At 47.9% G+C, this 24,607-nt stretch overlaps 1 protein-coding gene across 1 annotated transcript in view; it reads right to left on the reverse strand.

The window, feature by feature from the left end:
- Positions 1-9,602: 9,602 nt before the first annotated feature.
- LOC132568871 (arf-GAP with Rho-GAP domain, ANK repeat and PH domain-containing protein 1-like) overlaps positions 9,603-24,607 on the reverse strand; it is a 164,996-nt gene continuing 149,991 nt past the window's right edge. The window contains exons 23-24 of the mRNA XM_060235057.1: positions 11,682-11,840; positions 9,603-9,652 (exon numbers count right to left, since the gene is read on the reverse strand). Coding sequence (XP_060091040.1) covers positions 9,635-9,652; positions 11,682-11,840 — 177 coding nt within the window. The 3' untranslated portion in view covers positions 9,603-9,634. The remainder of the gene's footprint in view (positions 9,653-11,681; positions 11,841-24,607) is intronic.

A 24,607-nucleotide genomic window follows, 5' to 3' on the forward strand; every position in this document is an offset into this window, starting at 1 on the left:
GCCATGGCCTTCCTCTGCAGACCTTCTTTGGTGGTCTCCCATCCAAGACTTATGGTGATCCCAGCAAGGGGCTTTCAAGGCAAGGGAGAAGCAGAGGTGGCTGGCCATGGCCTTCCTCTTCAGAGCCTTACTTGGTGTTCTCCCTTCCAAGATTTATGGTGACCATAGCAAGGGGCTTTGAAGGCAAGTGAGAAGCAGAGATGGTTAGCCATGGCCTTCGTCTGTAGGGTCTTCCTTGGTGGTGTGTCTTCCAAGACTTATGGTGACCCCAGCAAGGGGCTTCCTAGGCTAGTGAGAAGCAGAGGTGGTTGGCCATGGCCTTCCTCTTCGGAGCCTTACTTGGTGTTCTCCCTTCCAAGACTTATGGTGACCCTAGCAAGGGACTTTCAAAGCAAGTGAGAAGCAGAGATGGTTGGCCATGGCCTTCCTCTGCAGACTTTCCTTGGTGGTCTCCCTGCCAAGACATATGGTGATCCCAGCAAGGGGCTTTCAAGACCAGTTAGAAGCAGAGATGGTTGGCCATGGCCTTCCTCTGCAGAGCCTTCCTTGGTGGTCTCCCTTCCAAGAATTATAGTGACCCCAGCAAGAAACTTTCAAAGCCAGCGAGAAGCAGAGATGGTTGGCCATGGCCTTCCTCTGCAGAGCCTTCCTTGGTGGTCTCTCTTCCAAGTACTGACCCTGCTTTGCTTCTGAGATCTGATAACAGCAGACTGCACCATACAGCAGGGCTTTTTAACATGGCATCCGTGGGGCACCATGGCACCTGTCAGCAACATGGAGACCATCAAGGAAGTCCAGGGTTGCTGTGCCGAAGCAGGCAATGGGAGACCACCTCCATGTGTCTTTGACCTAGATGGTCCTCCAGGCTAGCCCGATCTTGGAAGTTAAGTGGGGTCAGCTCTGGTTAGGGCTTGGATGAGAGACCTCCAAGGAAGTCCAGGGTTGCTACGCAGAGGCAGGCAATGGGAGACCACCTCCATGTGTCTTTGACCTAGATGGTCCTCCAGGCTAGCCCGATCTTGGAAGTTAAGTGGGGTCAGCTCTGGTTAGGGCTTGGATGAGAGACCTCCAAGGAAGTCCAGGGTTGCTACGCAGAGGCAGGCAACGGCCAACCACCCCTGCTCATCTCTAGCCCTGACCTGGATTTCCTAGGTCAGCTCATTCTTGGAAGATCTCAGAAGCTAAACAATCTGGCCTAGTTAGGACTTGACCACCAGGGAAGCCTTGGGCTGCTCTGCAGAGGTAGGCAATGGCCAGCCACCTCTGAATATCTCTAGCCCTGACCTGGATGGCCCAGGCTAGCCTGATCTTGCCAGATCTCAGAAGCTCAGCAGAGTCAGCCCTGTTCAATGCTTGGATGGGAGACCACTCAGGAAGCCCAAGGTTGCTACGCAGAGGCAGGCAACGGCCAACCACCTCTGTTCATCTCTAGCCGTGCCCTGGATGGCCGAGGATAGCCAAATCTACTCGGATCTCAGAAGCCAAACAGGGTCGGGCCCACGTTAGTTCTTGGAAAGGAACCCAGGCTTGCTATGCAGAGGCAAGGAACGGCAAACGAATCCCTTCCTTTGGAACCCCTGCGCTATCTCCATCCAGCGGCAGTGACTGGATGGCAAATCTTTTTTTTTTTACAAGAAAAAACTACCCCTTTGCAACCACAAGAGAGAGAGAAAACAGCCAGGGCACCCTTCCCCTTGGAGCAGAGAACTACCACGCTGTGTAAATATCAGGGCGGCCGTCAGAGAAGCGGACGCGTCGCGGATTCCGAAATGTCAAGGCGAGGCTGGGGTCTTAAAAAACAAACACAGCAATGTCCAAGCGATGTCCAGGCAGCCGCTCCAAAGCAAACCATTTTCTGGAAACGGTATGAGAGAGTGGACAAGCTAGCTTGGAGGGGGTGGGGAGGCAAGGGTCAGGGTTCCCACCCTCCAGGTGACGGCTGAAGGTCTCTTGGGATTCTCATTGGTCTCCAGGTGACAGAGAGCAGTTCCCCTGGGGAACACGGCTGCTTTGGATTCTATGCTATTATATCCAGTGCTTTCTTCCTTGCAGAAAAAGCCAAGCAGGGACTCATTTGCATATTAGACCACACCCCCTGCAACAAAGCCAGTCAGAACTGTGTTCCTGTGCATTCCTGCTAAAAAAAAAAGGCCCGGTTATATACCACTGAAACCCCTCTCCTTCCAAACGCCACCTTCTTCAGGTTCCATCCTTCAAAGCTCCAGGTATCCACCAACTAGAAGCCGGCAGGTGCACTGAATCAGAGACTCTCACCTCCTCTCCTGGAACAGGCTACCCTCCACTCCCCACCTGGAGTCTGGTGTTCAGTTTTGGGCACCACATTTTAAGAAGGATCTAGAGAAGCTGGAACGGGTCCAGAGGAGGGCGACGAAGGTGGTGAGGGGTCTGGAGACCAAGTCCTATGAGGAAAGGTTGATGGAGCTGGGAATGTTTAGCCTGGAGAGGAGGCGGCTGAGAGGTGATAGGATCACCATCTTCAAGTACTTGAAGGGCTGTCCTATAGACGATGGGGTGGAATTGTTTTCTGTGGCCCCAGAAGGTAGGACCAGAACCAATGGGTTGAAATTAAATCAACCCATTAAAGAGTTTCCGGCTCAACATTAGGAAGAACTTCCTGACCGTTAGAGCGATTCCTCAGTGGAATGAGCTTCCTTGGGAGGTGGTGGGCTCTCCTTCCATGGAGGTTTTTAAACAGAGCTAGATGGCCATCTGACAGCAATGAAGATACTGTGAATTTAGGGGGAGGTGTTTGTGAGTTTCCTGCATTGTGCAGGGGGTTGGACTAGATGACCTTGGAGGTCCCTTCCAACTCTAGGATTCTATGAACGGGCTTCCTCAGGAGGTGGTGGGCTCTCCTTCCTTGGAGGTTTTTAAACAGAGGCTGGATGACCATCTGTCAGCAATGAGGATCCTGTGAATTTAGGGAGAGGTGTTTGTGAGTCTCCTGCATTGTGCAGGGGGTTGGACTAGATGACCCTGGAGAACCCTTCCAACTCTAGGATTCTACTCAAGTTCCTTCCAGCAAGGAGGAGCATGCACCTTCCCTTACTCTCCAGTTTGGTGTAGTGAGAGCCAGTTTAAGAACAAAAGAGAAGCCATGTCGGATCAGGCCGATGGCCCATCCAGTCCAACACTCTGTGTCACACAGGGGCCAAAAAAACCAAGTGCCATCAGGAAGCCCATCGGTGGGGCCAGAAGCCCTTCCTTTGTGCCCTCCAAGCACCCAGAATACAGAGCATCACTGCCCCAGACAGAATTCCAACAATAAGCTGTGGCTAATAGCCACTGATGGACCTCTGCTCCAGAGGTTGATCCAATCCCCTCCTGAAGCTGGCTATGCTTGTAGCCGCCGCCGCCGCCTCCTGTGGCAGTGAATTCCATGTGTTAATCGCCCTTTGGGTGAAGAAGGACTTCCTTTTTTCCTTTCTAACCCGACTGTTTAGCAATCTCATGGAGCGCCCACGAGTTCTCGTATTGTGAGAAAGGGAGAAAAGTCTCTTCTTTCTCTGCCTTCTCCATCCCATGCATAATCTTGCAAACCTCTGTCATGTCACCCCTCAGCTGATATTTCTCCAAGCTAAAGAGCCCCAAGCAAACGGGCCATGGCTGGTCACAATCAGTAGCCAAAATCAGAGCACACTTTGTAGCAGGAGCTCCTTTGCATATTAGGCCACACCCTCCTGCTGTAGCCAATCCTCCAAGAGCTGACAGGGCTCTTCTTACAGGGCCTACTGTAAGCATTTAGAGGATTGGCTACATCGGGAGGGTGTGGCCTAATATGCAAAGGTGCTCCTGCTACAATGTGAACCCTAGCCACGGTGATCAACACCCACAAAAAGGGGTGCACAGAGTTGCCAGGTCTGGGCTGGGATATAGCTGGAGATCTGGGGGTGGGGAGGAGGAGAGGTTAGACCCTGGATTTGGGAAGGGGAGTACCTCAGCAAAGTATAATGTCACAGACTCCACCCTCTTAAGCAGCTGTATTTTTTTTTTTCCCCTCAGAGGAACCCAGCCTTGTAGCCTAGAGATCTGAGGTCTGGTCATCTGCAGATTTCTTGCCATCCCTGGAGATCTCCAGGGTTGCCTGGGGGTTGGGAACCGTAGCACTGGTGGATTATAACTGTGTGTGGGGGGGAACGGGGTCTCTTCCCTTCCCCTCACTGGCGGAGTGTCACAACAGCGCAAGGGACAGGCGTGGGATGGAGGTGAGAAGATGAGAAGGAGAAAGCGAAGACATCCTAGAAGTTCACTCCTCAGCGGTTGTCCTGGCAACAGCATCCTGAAGTTGCCATGACAGTATTTTTGCTCACCTCCTCTAGCTCAGTGGTTCTCCGCCCCGCCCCCCCCCATGCTTCTCCAGGGTCCCTCGGTGAGAAAAACCAGGAAGGGAGGGCGCCCCTTGAAGCCAGCTCAGCCCTCCTGCTGGTCTCCCCTTACCATGTGCAGACAGACACCCAGGACTGAGATGTGCTGTAAGACACTCTACATACCCATGGAGAACAGGGAGGTCTTGTATCCACACCCAAGAATCTTGCTGAGGACACACCGTCGCACACATCTGAGAATCTCACTTGCCCTGTTTCCTTGGCACAGAAAAGTGAATGTCAGCAGTTACTTCGGGTTTGTCATTGTTATTTTTATTTTATTTTTTTGCCACCAAGTCACAGCTAACTTAGGACAAACCCATGTGGTTTTCAAAACCAGTCTGGTGTAGTGGTTAAGCGCGCGGACTCTTCTCTGGATGTCTCTTCCCCTGACCTGGATGGCCCGGGCTGGCCTGATCATCAGATCTCAGGAGCTAAGCTGGATCGGCTCTGTTCAATACTTGGATGGGAGACCACCAAGCAAGTCCAGGGTCGCTACGCAGAGGCAGGCAATGGCCAACCACATCTGGGTGTCCCCTCCCTCTGGCTGAAGTCTCTAGGGCAGGGGTATCAAACTCATATGAACACATGACGCTGCCTTCTACTGAATCAGACCCTTGTTCCATCAAAGTCAGTCTTGTCCACTCAGACTGGAAGTGGCTCTCCAGGGTCTCCAGCTGAGGTTTTTCACACCTATTTGCCTGGACCCTTTTTTGGAGATGCCGGGGATTGAACCTGGGACCTTCTGCTTCCCAAGCAGATGCTCTACCACTGAGCCACCGTCCCTCATCTGTTATGAGGGCCAGATCTGACATAAATGAAACCTCGCTGGGCCAAGCCACGCCTGTCAAAAAATGTAATGCCAGGTTGCAGAGATAAAAACTTTTAAAAGGGCACAGACAAACACAAAGATTTTTTTTTTAAGTTAAAATAAAACATGCTTAAAACATTAGCACTTGTTTGTCTTAAAGGTGCTTTCTTTGTATTTCTCCCATGCAATCCAGGCTCTCCCAATTGCACAGCAGAGCTACTGAGCCAAGCCTCTCTTCCTTCTATTGGCTGAGGCTCCTCCTCCTCCTGGTCCCCTGGGGAAGGATGGAAGGAAAGAGCGAGAGCTTCCTTTGAAGCAAGCTACCCCTCTACCCCCCCTTCCTCCCCAAGGGAGGAGCCTCAGCCAAAGGAGAAAATAGAGGCTTTGGTGCAGAAGGGAGCAAGAGAGAGGGAGAAGGAAGCAGACGACAGCCAGTTGCTTGGGGGGGGTCTGATAGGAGCCCTCCGGGGGCCTAATTCGGCCCATGAACCGCATGTTTCACACCCCCTACTCTAGGTGGTTGTTGGCTGCTCAGGCCCTCCCCAGAAAGCTCTCTCCCCCCCCCCCTCACTGCTCTCACTCATCTTTGTGGGAGCTCATTTGCCAGAATGCTGATTTTTCATTCCCAGGAAACGCCAATCAACAGCACAGTTCAGTGGATCCACCACAGATATTTATTATTACAAAAAAGACCAAAAAAGAGAGAGAGAAAAGACATTGGCTAAGAAGGGTGGTGCCAGCCCTCTCCCGCAGCTCGCCCGCGGTGGTGTCACACTCTGTACTTCCCGTACCGCAGCAGAAGAGAGCAGAAAACAAATTGCACCCAAGATGTGTGTCCTGGGCCCTCGCGTCAGGCTGGTCTGAAGTGCTCAGCAGCCCACCCTCCCAACTCCTCTCTGGACCCCGAGTGCTTCAATCCTGCGTTCAGTTTCTCCACGCAAAAGCTTCCTCTTTCTCCTCTACCAGCGTCTCATGAAAGCGCCTCTGTCGTTGCCAAGCGCACAAAGAACGCCACTCAAACGCCGGCATTCGGGCTGTCCCGACCACTCCAGAAAAGGCAATTCAGAACCAGCCGGGCCACAAACTGCTTCCTTCTCTACCCTCGGACCTTTCGAGAAACCAAACTGGTGCACTTCCCCTGTTCTCTCTTGCTTGCAGCTATCTCAGTCCTGTTGCTAACACCCATCTTTTGGTTCCTTGCAAATTATCCGAATTATCATAAGAAGAACCTCAGAAGAGCCCTGCTGGATCAGACTGGTAAAGGTCCATTTAGTCCAGCATCCTGTCTCACACACTGGCCAACCACTTCCTCTGGAGGGCCAACAGAGCAGAGAGCCCGAGGCCTTCCCAAGAACATCAGAAGAGCCCTGCTGGTTCAGACCAATAGTCCATCTAGTCCAGCATCTTGGCTAACCAGCTCCTCTGGAGGTCAACGAACAGGGCACAGAGGCCGAGACCTTCATAAGAACTTTAAAAGCGCCCTACTGGATCAGACCAATAATCCATCTATAGTCCAGCCTCCTGTCTCACACTGTGGCCAACCAGTTCCCCTGGAGGGCCAACAACAGGGCAGAGAGGCCGAGGCCTTCCCCTGAGAGGAACCTCAGAAGAGCCCTGCTGGATCAGACCAGGGAGGGTCCATCTAGTCCAGCCTCCTGCCTCACACAGTGGCTGACCAGTTCCTCTGGAGGGCCAACAACAGGGCAGAGAGGCTGAGGCCTTCCCCTGAAAAGAACCTCAGAAGAGCCCTGCTGGGTCAGATCATGGAGGGTCCATCTAGTCCAGCCTTCTGTCTCCCACAGTGGCCAACCAGTTCCTATGGAGGGCCAACAACAGGGCAGAGAGGCCGAGGCCTTCCCCTGATGTTGCCTCCTGTCATCTTGGCCAAAGTTTTTGTTTAAAACAAAGACGGGTAAAATCCAGCCACCCTCTGGTAATGATTGCCAGTCCGCATCTTCCTCTCAGCAAGCGGGCACCCTGTGAATTTTCCATCCAAGATACATCAGAGGGAGACAAAAGGTCAGGGAGAGGCCACACGAGTGGACGCAGGTGCCAGGTGGACAGTCGTATCGGTGCATGCTGAAGTCTCCCATTCCAGGTCTCCATTTTGCTCCCTTCCCTAGAAAAATGTGAATCACTCAAAAGCTGGTTCAGCCTCCCTTAGAAGTCCTCAGGCGCCTTCCACACATTTCCTCGATTGTACCAGTGGGTGTCCACTTGTCTTTTTTGGAGAGACGGGCAGTCCCAAAAGCCTTTGGTCTCCGATTTCCCCCCCACCCTCCCCTCCTTGCTGGTCCAGCCAGAAAAATGCCAAGAGATTGTCTGTAATTCCTCTGCTTTCAAAACGAAGCTGCAGAAACAAAAGAGGAAAGAACACAAAATGTAACAAAAGAGTTAAAAGGGGCATAAAATGGTCTGCAACCTCAGTTGGGGGGTTGGGGAAAACATAGAGGAGGAAACGAATCTGGTGTCGTGGTGAAGCGTGCGGACTCTTATCTGGGAGACCGGGTTTGATTCCCCACTCCTCCGCTTGCAGCTACTGGAATGGCCTTGGATCAGCCAGAGCTCTCTTATCTGGGAGAACCCAGTTTGATTCCCCACTCCTCCACTTGCAGCTGGTGGAATGGCCTTGGGTCAGCCATAGCTCTCTTCTCTGGGAGACCGGGTTTGATTCCCCACTCCTCCACTTGCAGTTGCTGGAATGGCCTTGGGTCAGCCATAGCTCTGGCAGAGGTTGTCCTTGAAAGGGCAGCTGCTGTGGAAGCCCTCTCAGCCCCACCCACCTCACAGGGTGTCTGTTGTGGGGGAAGGAGATAAAGGAGATTGTAAGCTGCTCTAAGACTGATTCAGAGGGAAGGGCGGGGTATAAATCTGTGTTCTTCTTCTACTTCTTCTCCTCCTCCTTCCTGTCCCATAATACTAAAGTTGCGGGATGCTCAATGAGGCTGATGGGCAGCAGTAGAAGAAGACTGTAGATTTATACACCACCCATCTCTCTGAATAATCAGAATGGCTTACAATTTCCTTTACCTTCCCCCCTCCCCCACAACAGACACCCTGTGAGGTGGGTGGGACTGAGAGGGCTCTCCCAGCAGCTGCCCTTTCAAGAACAACTCCTGTGAGAGCTCTGCCTGACCCAAGGTCATTCCAGCAGGTACAAGTGGAAGAGTGGGGAATCAAACCCTGAGAGTGGATGGGGCTCAGAGAGCTCTGACAGAAGCTGCCCTTTCAAAGACAACTCTGCAAGAGCTCTGGCTGACCCAAGGCCATTCCAGCAGGTGCAAGTGGAGTTGTGGGGAATCAAACCCGGTTCTCCCAGATAAGAGAGCTATGGCTGACCCAAGGCCATTCCAGCAGGTGCAAATGGAGGAGTAGGGAATCCAACCCGGTTCTCCCAGATAAGAGAGCTCTGGCTGACCCAAGGCCATTCCAGAAGCTGCAAGGGGAGGAGTGGGGAATCCAACCCGGTTCTCCCAGATAAGAGAGCTATGGCTGACCCAAGGCCATTCCAGCAGCTGCAAGTGGAGGGGTGGGGAATCCAACCTGGTTCTCCCAGAGAAGAGAGCTCTAGCTGACCCAAGGCCATTCCAGTAGCTGCAAGTGGAGGAGTGGGGAATCCAACCTGGTTCTCCCAGATAAGAGAGCTCTGGCTGACCCAAGGCCATTCCAGCAGCAGCAAGTGGAGGAGTGGGGAATTAAACCCGGTTCTCCCAGATAAGAGTCCACACTCTTCACCACTACACCAAACTGGCTCAGGAAAAAAGAAATACTGTTGTTGGCTCTCCAGAAACTAGACTGGACTAGAGGGACCCTCCCTGGTCTGACCCAGCAGGGCTCCTCGGAGGTTCTTCTCAGGGGAAGGCCTCGGCCTCTCTGCCCTGTTGTTGTCCCTCCAGAGGAACTGCCTGGCCACTGTGTGAGACAGAAGTCTGGACAAGATGGACACTCCCTGGTCTGATCCGGCAGGGGTCTTCTTATGCTCGCCTCAGGGGAAGGCCTTGGCCTTTCTGCCATGGCGTTGGCCCTCCAGAGTAACTGGATGGCAACTCTATGAGCCCCCAAAGAAGGTGCTCCTGTCCTTCCTGATTTCCAATGGAGGGAAGGCACTTAAAAGGCGTGCGGTCCATTTAAACGTGACGGCCAGAACTCCCTTTGGAGTTCAGTTATACTTGTCACACCCTTGCTCCTGGCCCCAGCCCCAATGTCTCCTGGCCCCACACCCAATGTCTCCTGGCCCCACCCCCAATGTCTCCTGGCCCCACCCCCAATGTCTCCTGGCCCCACCCCCAATGTCTCCTGGCCCCACCCCCAATGTCTCCTGGCCCCACCCCCAATGTCCCCTGGCTCCACCCCCAAAGTCTCCAGATATTTCTTGGACTGGGCAACCCTATCCGGCCAAAAGAAAAGGGCTGTTACCTGACACTTTGGTCTAACGGCTTCAAAGGTCCCGCAGCAGCTGGAGGGGGAAAAGCAACAAGTCAGACAGAAACAGGGGAAAGGGGGGAAAGATCCCTATCTTGAGATAGATCATTTTCAGTCTCCAGTTTTGGCCCCTATGTGTTGGACTGGAGGGGCCATTGGCCTGATCCAACATGGCTTCTCTTATGTTCTTATGTGACACAGAGTTTTGGACAGGAGGGGCCATCGGCCTGATCCAACATGGCTTCTCTTATGTTCTTCTGTGGCACAGAGTGTTGGACTGGATGGGCCATTGGCCTGATCCAACAGGGCTTCTCTTATGTTCTTATGTGAGACAGAGTGTTGGACTGGATGGGCCATTGCCCTGATCCAACATGGCTTCTCTTATGTTCTTATGTGACACAGAGTGTTGGACTAGAGGGGCCATTGGCCTGATCCAACATGGCTTCTCTTATGTTCTTATGTGACACAGAGTGTTGGACTGGAGGGGCCATTGGCCTGATCCAACATGGCTTCTCTTCTGTTCTTATGTGACAAAGAGTGTTGGACTAGATGGGCCATTGGCCTGATCCAACAGGGCTTCTCTTATGTTCTTATGTGACAAAGAGTGTTGGACTAGATGGGCCATTGGCCTGATCCAACAGGGCTTCTCTTATGTTCTTATGTGACTGAGTGTTGGACTGGAGGGGCCATTGGCCTGATCCTACAGAGCTTCTCTTCTGTTCTTATGTGACACAGAGTGTTGGACTGGATGGGCCATCGGCCTGATCCAACAGGGCTTCTCTTCTGTTCTTATGTGACTGAGTGTTGGACTGGAGGGGCCATTGGCCTGATCCTACAGAGCTTCTCTTCTGTTCTTATGTGACACAGAGTGTTGGACTGGATGGGCCATCGGCCTGATCCAACAGGGCTTCTCTTATGTTCTTATGTGACTGAGTGTTGGACTGGAGGGGCCATTGGCCTGATCCTACAGAGCTTCTCTTAGGTTCTTATGTGACACAGAGTGTTGGACTGGATGGGCCATTGGCCTGATCCAACATGGCTTCTCTTCTGTTCTTATGTGACAAAGAGTGTTGGACTAGATGGGCCATTGGCCTGATCCAACATGACTTCTATTATGTTCTTATGTGACAAAGAGTGTTGGACTAGATGGGCCATTGGCCTGATCCAACAGGGCTTCTCTTATGTTCTTATGTGACACAGAGTGTTGGACTAGATGGGCCATTGGCCTGATCCAACACGGCTTCTCTTATGTTCTTATGTGACACAGAGTGTTGGACTGGATGGGCCATTGGCCTGATCCAACAGGGCTTCTCTTATGTTCTTATGTGACACAGAGTGTTGGACTAGATGGGCCATTGGCCTGATCCAACATGGCTTCTCTTATGTTCTTATGTGACAAAGAGTGTTGGACTAGATGGGCCATTGGCCTGATCCAACATGGCTTCTCTTATGTTCTTATGTGACAAAGAGTGTTGGACTAGATGGGCCATTGGCCTGATCCAACAGGGCTTCTCTTATGTTCCTATGTGACACAGAGTGTTGGACTAGATGGGCCAATGGCCTGATCCAACAGGGCTTCTCTTATGTTCTTATGTGACAAAGAGTGTTGGACTAGATGGCCCATTGGCCTGATCCAACAGGGCTTCTCTTATGTTCTTATGTGACACAGAGTGTTGGACTAGATGGGCCATTGGCCTGATCCAACAGGGCTTCTCTTATGTTCTTATGTGACACAGAATGTTGGACTGTATGGGACATTGGCCTGATCCAACACGGCTTCTCTTACGTTCTTATGTGACACATAATGGTGGACAAGATGGCTTCTCTTATGTTCTTATGTGACACAGAGTGTTTGAGTGGATGGGCCATTGGCCTGATCCAAGATGGCGTCTCTTATGTTCTTATGTGACACAGAGTGTTGGACTGGAAGGGCCATTGGCCTTATCCAAGATGGCTTCTCTTATGTTCTTATGTGACACAGAGTGTTGGACTGGAGGGGCCATTGGCCTGATCCAACATGGCTTCCCTTATGTTCTTATGCTTTGGAAGGCAGCTGCACTCACCATCAGTGGGTCGGTCGTGAAGGCCGCAACACTGTTCCTCATCTCACTCTCGTTGCCCCGCAAAGGGATCAAGGAGATGTTGCCCAGGCGAGAGTCATGCTGGATTCGGGAGGCGCGCACTTTGGAGGTCTCTGATGGCCACAGGTTGTTAGCGCCGTGCTAGGAAGGTGGGAAAGAGTAGCGAGAACAGGTTAGTTGTGGGTGAAGGTGCGAAAACTGCCAAGACAATAGCAGGGGCAAAAAATTCAGAGACTGGAAGAAGAACATTTTTAAAATCTCAATAAAGACATATTAGCAGAGATCAGGGAACAAAAAAACCTATTAGACATGTTAGAAGATGGAAAAGGCACTGAAAAAAACTGTAAAATGTCTAAAACAAAGGCATTTTGAACATGGAGACAAACCCGGCAGATATTTGGTGTATTGTCTTAGGAAGGAGACAGGAAAAAAAAAGAGTAATAACAGATGTAAAGAAGTGTTGAAATTGCATATGCAGAAAAAGTTATACAAGTACAATTCATCAGTGCTCTCTAAGGATTATACAAGAAGAGCTCTGACTCAGAAAACGGGAGAAGAGAATTATTTCAAAGAAAACAAAGTTCACACCAGAACACAGGAAAATTTTAAATCAAAGAATAACAATTCAAAAAATTTCCCAGGCAACAACAACAACAAAAATATATGAAAAAGCACTATGCTCCCCTCTTGCGCTCTGGGGGCCCAACTGGATGAGAAGCAGGTAGGGCTGCCTATCCCCAGATGGGGTAAGAACAGAGGATACCCGATATAGATGCGTCAAAAACAACAGAGTTCGGGTAGCACAAACAAACACCATATATTCAATTGCTCAATTGCTCATAAATTGCTCATTCCATGTACACAAACCATACAAACATATTCTTAAAGTTCCAGTCCACAAAAGTCCACCGTATTCCAAAATTGCTTTAAGATGCAATCTTCAATTTCTTGTAAGAAGTGTCAGAGAAGAAAATTGCTCATTCCATGTACACAAACCATACAAACCTATTCTTAAAGTTCCAGTCCACAAAAGTCCACCGTATTCCAAAATTGCTTTAAGATGCAATCTTCAATTTCTTGTAAGAAGTGTCGGAGAAGAAAATAGAGACCGTTTCGGCCACGCCTTTCTCAGTCGTCACTCTCAACACAAATTGCTGCGTCCACCTTCTCCAATTTTTTTTTTTATAATTTATTTATTTTTTATTAAGAACAGTTTTTATAAAGTAGAACAACAACCCAATTTAAAAACCATACAAAACCATCATAATAAATAAGTGTGATACATACATCTCATGCCTTTTCAGAGGAACACTTCATATCAATACATAAATGACAATGCACCAACCACCACTGAAAGAGGGGAGAGGAGCTATCCATCAATCAAAAGTTAATAAATCGTGACATTCATATATTTTACTGGAATTTTTCCAAATGCAGTATTCTTATTATTAACATATTCAAGGAAGCAAAACCATCTTTCTGTAAACCAGTCCCGTTTAGCGAAAGATCGTTTCAAAAAAATTGAAGAAGGTGGACGCAGCAATTTGCGTTGCGAGTGACGATGGAGAAAGACGTGGCTGAAACCAGTCTCTATTTTCTTCTCCAACACTTCTTACAAGAAATTGAAGTTTGGGACTGGGACTTTAAGAATATTTTTGTATGGTTTGTGTATATGGAATGAGCAATTGAATATACGGTGTTTGTTTGTGCTATCCGAACTCTGCTGTTTTTGACAAATCCCGAGGTGGGGGCAGGGGATCCCCCGGTTTGGAGGCCCTCCCCCCACTTCAGGGTCATCAGGAAGTGGGGGAGGGGAGGGAAATGTCTGCTGGGCACTCCGTTATTCCCTATGGAGACCAATTCCCATAGGGTATAATGGAGAACTGATCTGCAGTTATCTGGGGCTGGAGGGGGCTGTATTTTGAGGTAAAGGCACCACATTTCCAGCATAGCATCCAGTGCCTCTCCTCAAAACACCCTCCAAGTTTCAAGAGGATTGGACCAGGGGGTCCAATTCTATGAGCCCCCAAAGAAGGTGCCCCTATCCTTCATTGTCTTCAATGGAGGGAAGAAGAAGAAGAAGAAGAAGAAGAAGAAGAAGAAGAAGAAGAAGAAGAAGAAGAAGAAGAAGAAGAAGAAGAAGAAGAAGAAGAAGAAGAAGAAGAAGAAGAAGATGATGATGATGATGATGATGATGATGATATTGGATTTATATCCCGCCCTCCACTCCGAAGAGTCTCAGAGCGGCTCACAATCTCCTTTCCCTTCCTCCCCCACAACAGACACCCTGTGAGGTGGGTGGGGCTGAGAGGACTCTCCCAGCAGCTGCCCTTTCAAGGACAACCTCTGCCAGAGCTATGGCGGACCCAAGGCCATGCTAGCAGGTGCAAGTGGAGGAGTGGGGAATCAAACCCGGTTCTCCCAGATAAGAGTCCGCACACTTAACCACTACACCAAACTGGCTCTTAAAGGAAGGCATTTAAAAGGTGTGCGGTCCTTTTAAATGTGATGGCCAGAACTCCCTCTGGAGTTCTTTTGTGCCTGTCACAACTTTTCTACTGGCTCTACCCCCCAAAGTCTCCTGGCTCCACCACCCAAAGTCCCCAGATATTTGCTGAACTGGACATGGCAACCCTAGAGGCAGAACCAGCCAGCCATTAAAATAAAAGTGATTTTCTAATGTATGGCAATATGGAAAATACTCCGGGGAAACTCAAGAAGTTTATCAACATGGAAGGTGAGGCTCTAAGAAGAAGAAGAAGACCACAGATTTCTACCCTGCCCTTCTCTCACAGAGGCTGTCCTTGAAAGGGCAGCTGCTGTGAGAGCCCTCTCAGCCCCACCCACCTCACAGGGTATCTGCTGTGCGGGGAGGAAGGGAAAGGAGATTGTGAGCCGCAATCAGAGACTCAGAGAGAAGGGCGAGGTATAAATCTGCAATTCTTCTTCTTCTAAATCAGAATCTCAGAGCGGCTCATAATCTCCTATATCTTCTCCCCCCACAACAGACCCCCTGTGAGGTGGGTGGGGCTGAGAGATCTCTCACAGCAGCTGCCCTTTCAAGGACAGCTCTGCGAGAGCTCTGGCTAACCCAAGGCCATTCCAGCAGCTGCAAGTGGAAGAGTGGGGAATCAAACCCCGTTCTCTCAGAAAAGAGTCCGCACACTTAACTACTACGCCAAATATGACTGAGTTTGAACAGCTGATTACAAAACAAAAAGATCATTTAGTGCGATTCTGATTCCTGAGGAACTGCAGATCACAGGCAAAACGTCTTGAACTTATAAGTGAAGATCAACGGCAGTTTTGGGCATGGAAGGAACCAAAAAAATGGTGAGGGGGGGGATCCTTTTGCTAAAAAATGACTACACCATGTAACAGGGTGGATTAGTCTCCTCTAGATGCTCTAAAGGACAAAAGCTGGAAAACAAACACCGCAATACAAACAGACTCCACGCAAAGGCCGAGGCCTGCCTGGGTATAGAACGCACACTTTTTAAAATTCACGAGGCGTAAAGGACACACACAACTGTGTATGACAAACAGCCGAAGCAAGAGGGCAAAGCCGCAGTGTTTCTTTCCTTCCACATTCAGAAGTTAGGCTGCATGCAAGGGTGTCCTTTCTGAGACACCCTGAGATAATTAATAATGCAACTTTTTCTAGAATTGCATCTTCATAAGCAGGAAGGTAGAATTTAGGGGGCCCCTACAGTTCCTGTCCCTATGTCTATCTTAAATTTTTTTATCCTGCTTTATCAATACAGTTCACTCAAGTGAGAAGCAGAAAAAAGCAAGACAGTAGTCTGTGTGAAAAGGATCTAGGTGTCTTAGTGGGCCATACGCTGAACATGAGTCAATGGTGTGATGCGGTGGCTAAAAAGGCAAATGCAATTTTGGGCTGTATCAAGAGAAGTATAGTGTCGCTTTACTCTGCTCTGGTAAGACCTCACCTGGAGTCTTGTGTTCAGTTTTGGGCACTACATTTTAAGAAGGATCTAGACAAGCTGGAACAGGTCCAGAGGAGGGTGAGGAAGACGGTGAGGGGTTTGGAGACCAAGTCCTATGAGGAAAGATTGAAGGAGCTGGGGATGTTTAGCCTGGAGAGGAGGTGGCTGAGAGGTGATAGGATCACCATCTTCAAGTACTTGAAGGGCTGTCATATAGAGGATGGTGTGGAATTGTTTTCTGTGGCCCCGGAAGGTAGGACCAGAAAAAGTGGGTTGAAATTAAATCAAAAGAGTTTCCGGCGAAACATTAGGAAGAACTTCATGACTGTTAGACTGATTCCTCAGTGGAACAGGCTTCCTCCTTGGGAGGTGGTGGGCTTTCCTTCCTTGGAGGTTTTTCAACAGAGGCTAGATGGCCATCTGACAGCAATGAAGATCCTGTGAATTCAGGGGGTGGTATTTGTGAGTTTCCTGCATTGTGCAGGGGGTTGGACTAGATGACCCTGGAGGTCCCTTCCAACGCTAGGATTCTAGGATTCTGATAAAGCAGTTCCTCAGTGGAACAGGCTTCCTCCTTGAGAGGTGGTGGGCTCTCCTTCCTTGGATGTTTTTCAACAGAGGCTAGATGGCCATCTGACAGCAATGAGGATCCTGTGAATTTAGGGGGTGGTATTTGTGAGTTTCCTGCATTGTGCAGGGGGGTTGGACTAGATGACCCTGGAGGTCCCTTCCAACTCAGGAAGTGGTGGGCTCTCCTTCCTTGGAGGTTTTTCAACAGAGGCTAGAGGGCCATCTGACAGCAATGAAGATCCTGTGAATTTAGGGGGAGGTATTTGTGAGTTTCCTGCATTGTGCAGGGGATTGGACTAGATGACCCTGGAGGTCCCTTCCAAATCTAGGATTCTATAATTCTTTTTTGGAACCCTAGGATGGAAAAATCTCAGGTCCCTCCACACAATACCAATCACAGGCTTCTACAGCCTCGATTTGGCTTGGGGTCATGCAAGGAAGGGAGAAGAATTTAACCCTTCAAGCTCCACTTGGTTGCGTTATTCAAAACCAGCTTTCCCCTCTCTGCTGTTAGAATGTAAAAGGGGGCTGAAGTGTTAAACCTCCCTTTCTGCATGGCGTTTCACAGAGAGACACTTTGTCTGGTCTTTTGAGACAGTCGGCATTTTAGCACACAAACTAAAACAGTAAGATAATTACAGGACAAGGATATGTGATTAAAATTTCACATTATGTTTAAATCAAGGCGTAATTTGATGAGGCACAAGAACATCGGTGCAATGAGGTTGATTTTCCCACAGGTCTTGGTGACAAAAGCAGCGCAGAGAGCCCAGGTTTTGAAATGGAAACAGAGCAGAGGGAAATGAGCTGATGCATTTGAGGAAGGCTCTGCTAAAGAAATCAACCCTGAAAGAAAGGAGAGGAGGAAACAGCTCGCCTTATGGAAAGAGGCAAGAAAAGATAGCCATTAACTGAGAGGAAGGAGGAGGAAGATTTATATCCTGCCCTCCACTCCGAATCTCAGAGTGGCTCACAATATCCTTTACCTTCCTCCCCATACAACAGACACCCTGTGAGGTGGGTGGGGCCGAGAGAGCCCTGACAGAAGCTGCCCTTTCAAGGACAACTGTGCGAGAGCTCTGCCTGGCCATTCCAGGAGCTGCAGGTGGAGGAGTGGGGAATCAAACTCCGTTCTCCCAGATAAGAGTCCGCACACTTAACCACTACACCAAACTGGCTCTTGTGTTTTAAACAATTTATTGATAACATATGGTTACAGTATATAATTATATTCTTTTTTTTTTACTTTTTTATTTTTATTTTTTTAACATTTAAACATTTTATTGAGGCATAAAAGTAGCTTACAATCCATAACGCAAGAAGTTTACCATGAAGATTAACAGAGATAACATCGTAAGCTTAATAGACAGAATACAGAGCAAAAACAACATTTAAAAACAAAATAGACAAAATACAAACTGAAGGTAATAATAATTATAGTTATTATAACACAGTATTTAAAAATAAAATAAGATCAGGGAAAGGAAAAAGGAAGATATAATACACTTTAAATAACTTGAAATTAACTTGTTAAAAAAAATTTATAGCAAAAGGAAATCCTTATACATTTTATTTTTATTTTTAGAATAAGAGTTAGCATAAAATGGATCGGTGTCAAGCTTTTCTAGAATGGGAAGCCAAGTTGCCAGATATTTAGCGTAGGCTTGGTATGGGTCTTCGTGGTCTATGGCTGCCTGAATTTTATCCATTACAATTATATTCTTGCTATCTCTAACCCATATGATATTTTCAATCCCCCCTCCCTCCGTTACTAGACTCCTGCCGAGGTTATATACTTAAATTCTATTATAAAGGTACCCTTAACCAATCAAAGTTCAATGTCTTTCTTTTCCCACATTCGTATTAAAAAATTGTCCAATGTCTTTTTACATTCCACTCTTGCTCTATATATCCTCTAAATTTCTTCCACTCCTTTTTAAACATGTCCAAATCATAGTCTCTTAAAGTTCTTGTTAATTTATCCATCTCACTCCACAATAAAACTTTCACTAGCCAGTCCCATTTTTCTGGTATTTTTTCTTGCTTCCACAACTGTGCATACAATGTCCTAGCAGCTGAGAGCAAATACCAAATTAAAGTCCTATCTTCTTTTGGAAATTTTTCCATTTGTAATCCGAGCAGAAAAGTCTCTGCAACTTTTTTAAAGTCGTATCCCAAAATTTTAGAAATTTCTTTTTGTATCATCTGCCAGAACTTTTTTGCTTTTTCACAAGTCCACCACATATGGAAAAAAGAACCCTCATGATTTTTACATTTCCAACACCTATCCGACATCTTTTTACTCATCTCTGCCAGTTTTTTCGGAGTCATATACCACCTATACATCATCTTAAAACAGTTCTCTTTAATATTCTGACATGTTGATATCTTCATCGATTTCTTCCAAAGATACTCCCATATATCCATTTGTATTTCTCTAGTCACATTAATTGCCCATTTAATCATTTGAGATTTTACTACTTCTTCTTCTGTAGACCTTTTCAATAATAATTTGTAAACTTTCGATATTAATTTTTCATTATCTCCAAGCAGAACCCTTTCCAATTCTGTTTGCTCACGTCTAATTCCATCAGATTTAATATCATTTCCCATCAAGCTTTTTATTTGTTGCATTTGAAACCAGTCATACTTTTTTTTTTTAGAGAAAAGTTTTTTTATTTAAAAAGGTTACACGTACAGAAAAGAAAAGAAAGAATAATACACGTATACACATATACACACAAGCATACATACCAAACAAAACACAAGAAATACAATACCACAAAACCCAGTCATACATACTGGGAGAAGGAGAGGTTTGATTAATCTAAAGATAAAAAATCATAGTTACTCCAATCCAAAACCTTTACTTTTGACCCATTTATAAACAGGGTCCCAGTCCTCTTGACATTTTTGCACATTACCATTTCTTAATCTTGTGGACATTAAATCAGATTCAGCGGCATCCAACAATTTGTTAATAAATTCATCTCTATTAGGGGTTTTGTCACTCTTCCAATACTTGGCATGCAATATTCTAGCAGTAGTAACTATGTACAATAACAGTTTCAATTTAGAAGGAGTCAGGTTTTGTCTACAAATGTTTAACAAGTACAATTCCGGCACATGATTAATTTGAACTTTCAAAATTTTTTGGGTCCAAATGTTAACTTGTGACCAGTATTTTTTAGCCTCTTTACATTGCCACCATATATGAAACAGAGACCCTTTAGCTTCTAGGCACTTCCAACATTTGTTAGAATATGTGGGGTATATTTTAGCCAACCTGTCCGGTGTGAGGTACCATCTATACATCATTTTATATAGGTTTTCTTTCAATTCTGCTGGTTTCATCAGTCTTAGGTTTTGCTTCCATAATTTTTCCCATTCTTCCAGTTCTATATTATAGCCTGAAACCAGTCATACTTGTTGTTTAACTCTTCTGCAGACTTTAATTCAACTTTATTATCTTGAATCTTTAGCAGTTGATTATATGACATCGCTCTTTCTTCATCAGATTCAGCTGTTATTTTTATTACTTCTGCTGGCACTATCCAGAGCGGCTTTCTCTCGTCACCATATTTCTTATATTTTATCCAAGTGTTTAGTAAGCTATTTCTAATATAGTGGTGAGAAAAAAGACCGTCCATCTTATTTTTCCCATAATACAAATAAGCGTGCCAGCCGAATTTATTCCCGTGAGCTTCTAACCATAAAGGTTTTTTTATCTAACAGCATTATCCAATCTTTAATCCGTGTCAAGCAAACCGCATCATGATACAGTCTTAAGTCCGGAAGTTGAAAACCTCCTCTCTCCTTAGCATCTGTTAAAATTTTCATCTTAATCCTTGGTTTCTTCCTGGCCCATAAAAAATCCGAAATCTTCCTTTGCCATTTATTAAATTGTTTGCTATCTTTCACAATCGGAATAGTTCGGAACAAATACATTATTCTTGGCAAATATTCATCTTAATTGCAGCAATCCTGCCCAGCAAGGGCAAGTACACCAAACTGGCTCATAACCACAAGGAAGCCATAGGGCAGCTAGTTTGCTGCAGTGATTAAGTGCGTGGACTCTTATCTAGGAGAACCGGGTTTGATTCCCCACTCCTCCACTTGCTGGAATGGCCTTGAGTCAGTCATAACTCTCTCAAAGCTGTTCTCTCAACAGCAATTCTCAAGAGCTCTCTCAGCCCCACCAGCCTCACAGGTCGCTTGTTGTGGGGGAGGAAGGGAAAAGAGACTGCAGGCCGCTCTGAGCCTCTGTCCTTGAAAGGGCAGCTTCTGGGAGAGATCTCTCAGCCCCATCCACCTCACAGGGTGTCTGTTGTGGGGGAGGAAGATAAAGGAGATTGTGAGCTACTCTGAGATTCAGAGTATAGGGTGGGATATAAATCCAATATCTTCATCATCATCATCATTTACATTATTCTCACAGGCTATCCAGGAGAGCCAGTTTGGTGTGGTGGTTAAGTGCGCAGACTCTTATCTGGGAGAACTGGGTGTGATTCCCCACTCCTCCACTTGCACCTGCTGGCATGGCCTTGGGTCAGCCAGAGCTCCTGTTGTCCTTGAAAGGGCAGCTGCTGTGAGAGCCCTCTCAGCCCCACCCGCCTCACAGGGTGTCTGTTGTGGGGGTGGGGAAGGGAAAGGAGATTGCAGGCCACTCTGTCCTTGAAAGGGCAGCTTCTGGGATAGCTCTCTCAGCCCCACCCACCTCAAAGGGTGTCAGTTGTAGGCGAAGAAGATATAGGAGATTGTGAGCCGCTATGAGACTCTGAGATTCGGAGTGGAGGGCAGGATATAAATCTACAGTCTTCTTCTTCTCCTCTGAGTCTCTGATTCAGAGAGAAGGGAAGGGTATAAATCTGCAATTCTTCTTCTTAAGGCGGCTTACACAGAGCGCGCCATAGAACAAAGTTTGAGTCGACAGGCACCTTTAGGACCAGCTAAGTTTCATTCTGGGTAGGAGCTTTTGTGTGCACGCACACTTTTGCACAGAAAAGAACACAATGTTGTCCTGTTGCTTTAGACCAACACAGCTACCCATCTGAATCTGTCTTCACAGAGTGATCTAGTGCAATCACACACACAAACGCAAAAAAGACAACCAATAACCCATGCATTTGGATTTTAGGAGTCTGGAACTACCAGAAAGAAACTGAAACACAGCACAGATATTCACATAACACACTGAGCAGGACAGAAATGACACAAATGAAGAAGACGACATCGGATTTATATCCCGCCCTCCACTCTGAAGACTCTCAGAGGGACTCACAATCTCCTTTCCCTTCCTCCCCCACAATAGACACCCTGTGAGGTAGATGAAAATATTGGATTTATATCCGGCACTCCACTCCGAAGAGTCTCAGAGCAGCTCACAATCTCCTTTCCCTTCCTCCCCCACAACAGACACCCTGTGAGGTAGATGAAGATATTGGATTTATATCCCGCCCTCCACTCCGAAGAGTCTCAGAGCAGCTCACAATCTCCTTTCCCTTCCTCCCCCACAACAGACACCCTGTGAGGTAGATGAAGATATTGGATTTATATCCCGCCCTCCACTCCGAAGAGTCTCAGAGCGGCTCACAATCTCCTTTACCTTCCTCCCCCACAACAGACACCCTGTGAGGTAGATGAAGATATTGGATTTATATCCCGCCCTCCACTCCGAAGAGTCTCAGAGCGGCTCACAATCTCCTTTCCCTTCCTCCCCCACAACAGACACCCTGAGAGGTAGATGAAGATATTGGATTTATATCCCGCCCTCCACTCCAAAGAGTCTCAGAGCGGCTGACAATCTCCTATGGAAGTATCATTCTGAATTTTGCTATGTATCTTTTGTATTTGTAGTGTTAACTTTATAGAATTATTATAAGTTATTCAACAGTTTGGGGGGCTGAGAGGAAAAGGAACCCATCTTCCAGTCTTCTGCCTGGAACAAATCACTATTTCCCCCTATTTTCGACAGAGATGGACTCAATCCAAGAAACCAGAAGGGCCCTCAGCTTGCAAGACCTGGGCAAGTCTGCCAGTGAGAGGACATTTCGGAGGATAGAGTTGCCAGAAGATGGAAGGGTCTTGGATAAGCATATGAAGCAGAGGTCCATCAATAGCTACTAGCTACAGGATATTGTTGGAATTCTCTGTCTGGGGCAATGATGCTCTGTATTCTTGGTGCTTCAAGGGGGGGCACAGTGGGAGGGCTTCTAGCATCCTGGCCCCACTGATGGACCTCCTGATGACATCTGGGTGGGGGTTGGCCACTGAGTGACACAGAGTGTTGGACTGGGAAGTCCATTGGCCTGATCCAACATGGCTTCTCTTATGTTCTTATGTCTGGGACAGTGATGCTCTGTATTCTTGGTGCTTGGGGGGCGGCACAGTGGGAGTGCTTCTAGTGTCCTGGCCCCACTGCTGGACCTTGTGTTTTTTGGCCCCTGTGTGACACAGAGTGTTGGACTGGAGGGGCCATTGGCCTGATACAACAGGCCATCTCTTATGTTCTTATGCCTGGGGCAGTGATGCTCTGTATTCTTGGTGCTTGGGGGGCATAGTGGGAGGGCTTCTAGTGTCCTGTCCCACTGGTGGACCTCCTGATGGCATTTGGGGTTTTTTGGCCACTGTGTGACACAGAGTGTTGGACTGGATGGGCCATTGGCCTGATACAACAAGGTATCTCTTATGTTCTTATGTCTGGGGCAGTGATGCTCTGTATTCTTGGTGCTTGGGGGGGCACAGCGGGAGGGCTTCTAGTATCCTGGCCCCACTGATGGACCTCCTGATGTCACCTGGTTTTTTGGCCCCTGTGTGACGCAGAGTGTTGGACTGGATGGGCCACTGGCCTGATCCAACAGGGCTTCTCTTATGTTCTTATGTGACACAGAGTGTTGGACTGGAGGGGCCACTGGCCTGATCCAACATGGCTTCTCTTATGTTCTTATGTGACACAAAGTGTTGGACTGGAGGGACCATTGGCCTGATCCAACATGGCTTCTCTTATGTTCTTATGTGACACAAAGTGTTGGACTGGAGGGGCCACTGGCCTGATCCAACAGGGCTTCTCTTATGTTCTTATGTGACACAGAGTGTTGGACTGGAGGAGCCACTGGCCTGATCCAACAGGGCTTCTCTTGTGTTCTTATGTGACACAGAGTGTTGGACTGGAGGGGCCACTGGCCTGATCCAACATGGCTTCTCTTATGTTCTTATGTGACACAAAGTGTTGGACTGGAGGGACCATTGGCCTGATCCAACATGGCTTCTCTTATGTTCTTATGTGACACAGAGTGTTGGACTGGAGGGGCCATTGGCCTGATCCAACATGGCTTCTCTTATGTTCTTATGTGACACAGAGTGTTTGACTGGAGGGGCCACTGGCCTGATCCAACAGGGCTTCTCTTATGTTCTCATGTGACACAGAGAGTTGGACTGGAGGGGCCACTGGCCTGATCCAACAGGGCTTCTCTTGTGTTCTTATGTGACACAGAGTGTTGGACTGGAGGGGCCACTGGCCTGATCCAACAGGGCTTCTCTTATGTTCTTATGTGACACAGAGTGTTGGACTGGATGGGCCATTGGCCTGATCCAACAGGGCTTCTCTTATGTTCTTATGTGACACAGAGTGTTGGACTGGAGGGGCCACTGGCCTGATCCAACAGGGCTTCTCTTATGTTCTTATGTGACACAGAGTGTTGGACTGGAGGTGCCACTGGCCTGATCCAACAGGGCTTCTCTTATGTTCTTAAGTGACACAGAGTGTTGGACTGGATGGGCCACTGGCCTGATCCAACATGGCTTATCTTATGTTCTTATGTGACACAAAGTGTTGGACTGGAGGGACCATTGGCCTGATCCAACATGGCTTCTCTTATGTTCTCATGTGACACAGAGTGTTGGACTGGAGGGGCCACTGGCCTGATCCAACATGGCTTCTCTTATGTTCTCATGTGACACAGAGTGTTGGACTGGATGGGCCATTGGCCTGATCCAACAGGGCTTCTCTTATGTTCTTATGTGACACAGAGTGTTGGACTGGAGGGGCCACTGGCCTGATCCAACAGGGCTTCTCTTATGTTCTTATGTGACACAGAGTGTTGGACTGGAGGGGCCACTGGCCTGATCCAACATGGCTTCTCTTATGTTCTTATGTGACACAGAGTGTTGGACTGGAGGGGCCACTGGCCTGATCCAACATGGCTTCTCTTATGTTCTCATGTGACACAGAGTGTTGGACTGGATGGGCCATTGGCCTGATCCAACAGGGCTTCTCTTATGTTCTTATGTGACACAGAGTGTTGGACTGGAGGGGCCACTGGCCTGATCCAACAGGGCTTCTCTTATGTTCTTATGTGACACAGAGTGTTGGACTGGAGGGACCACTGGCCT

Source organism: Heteronotia binoei, chromosome 3, assembly GCF_032191835.1.
Source record: "Heteronotia binoei isolate CCM8104 ecotype False Entrance Well chromosome 3, APGP_CSIRO_Hbin_v1, whole genome shotgun sequence".
Lineage (NCBI taxonomy): Eukaryota > Metazoa > Chordata > Lepidosauria > Squamata > Gekkonidae > Heteronotia > Heteronotia binoei.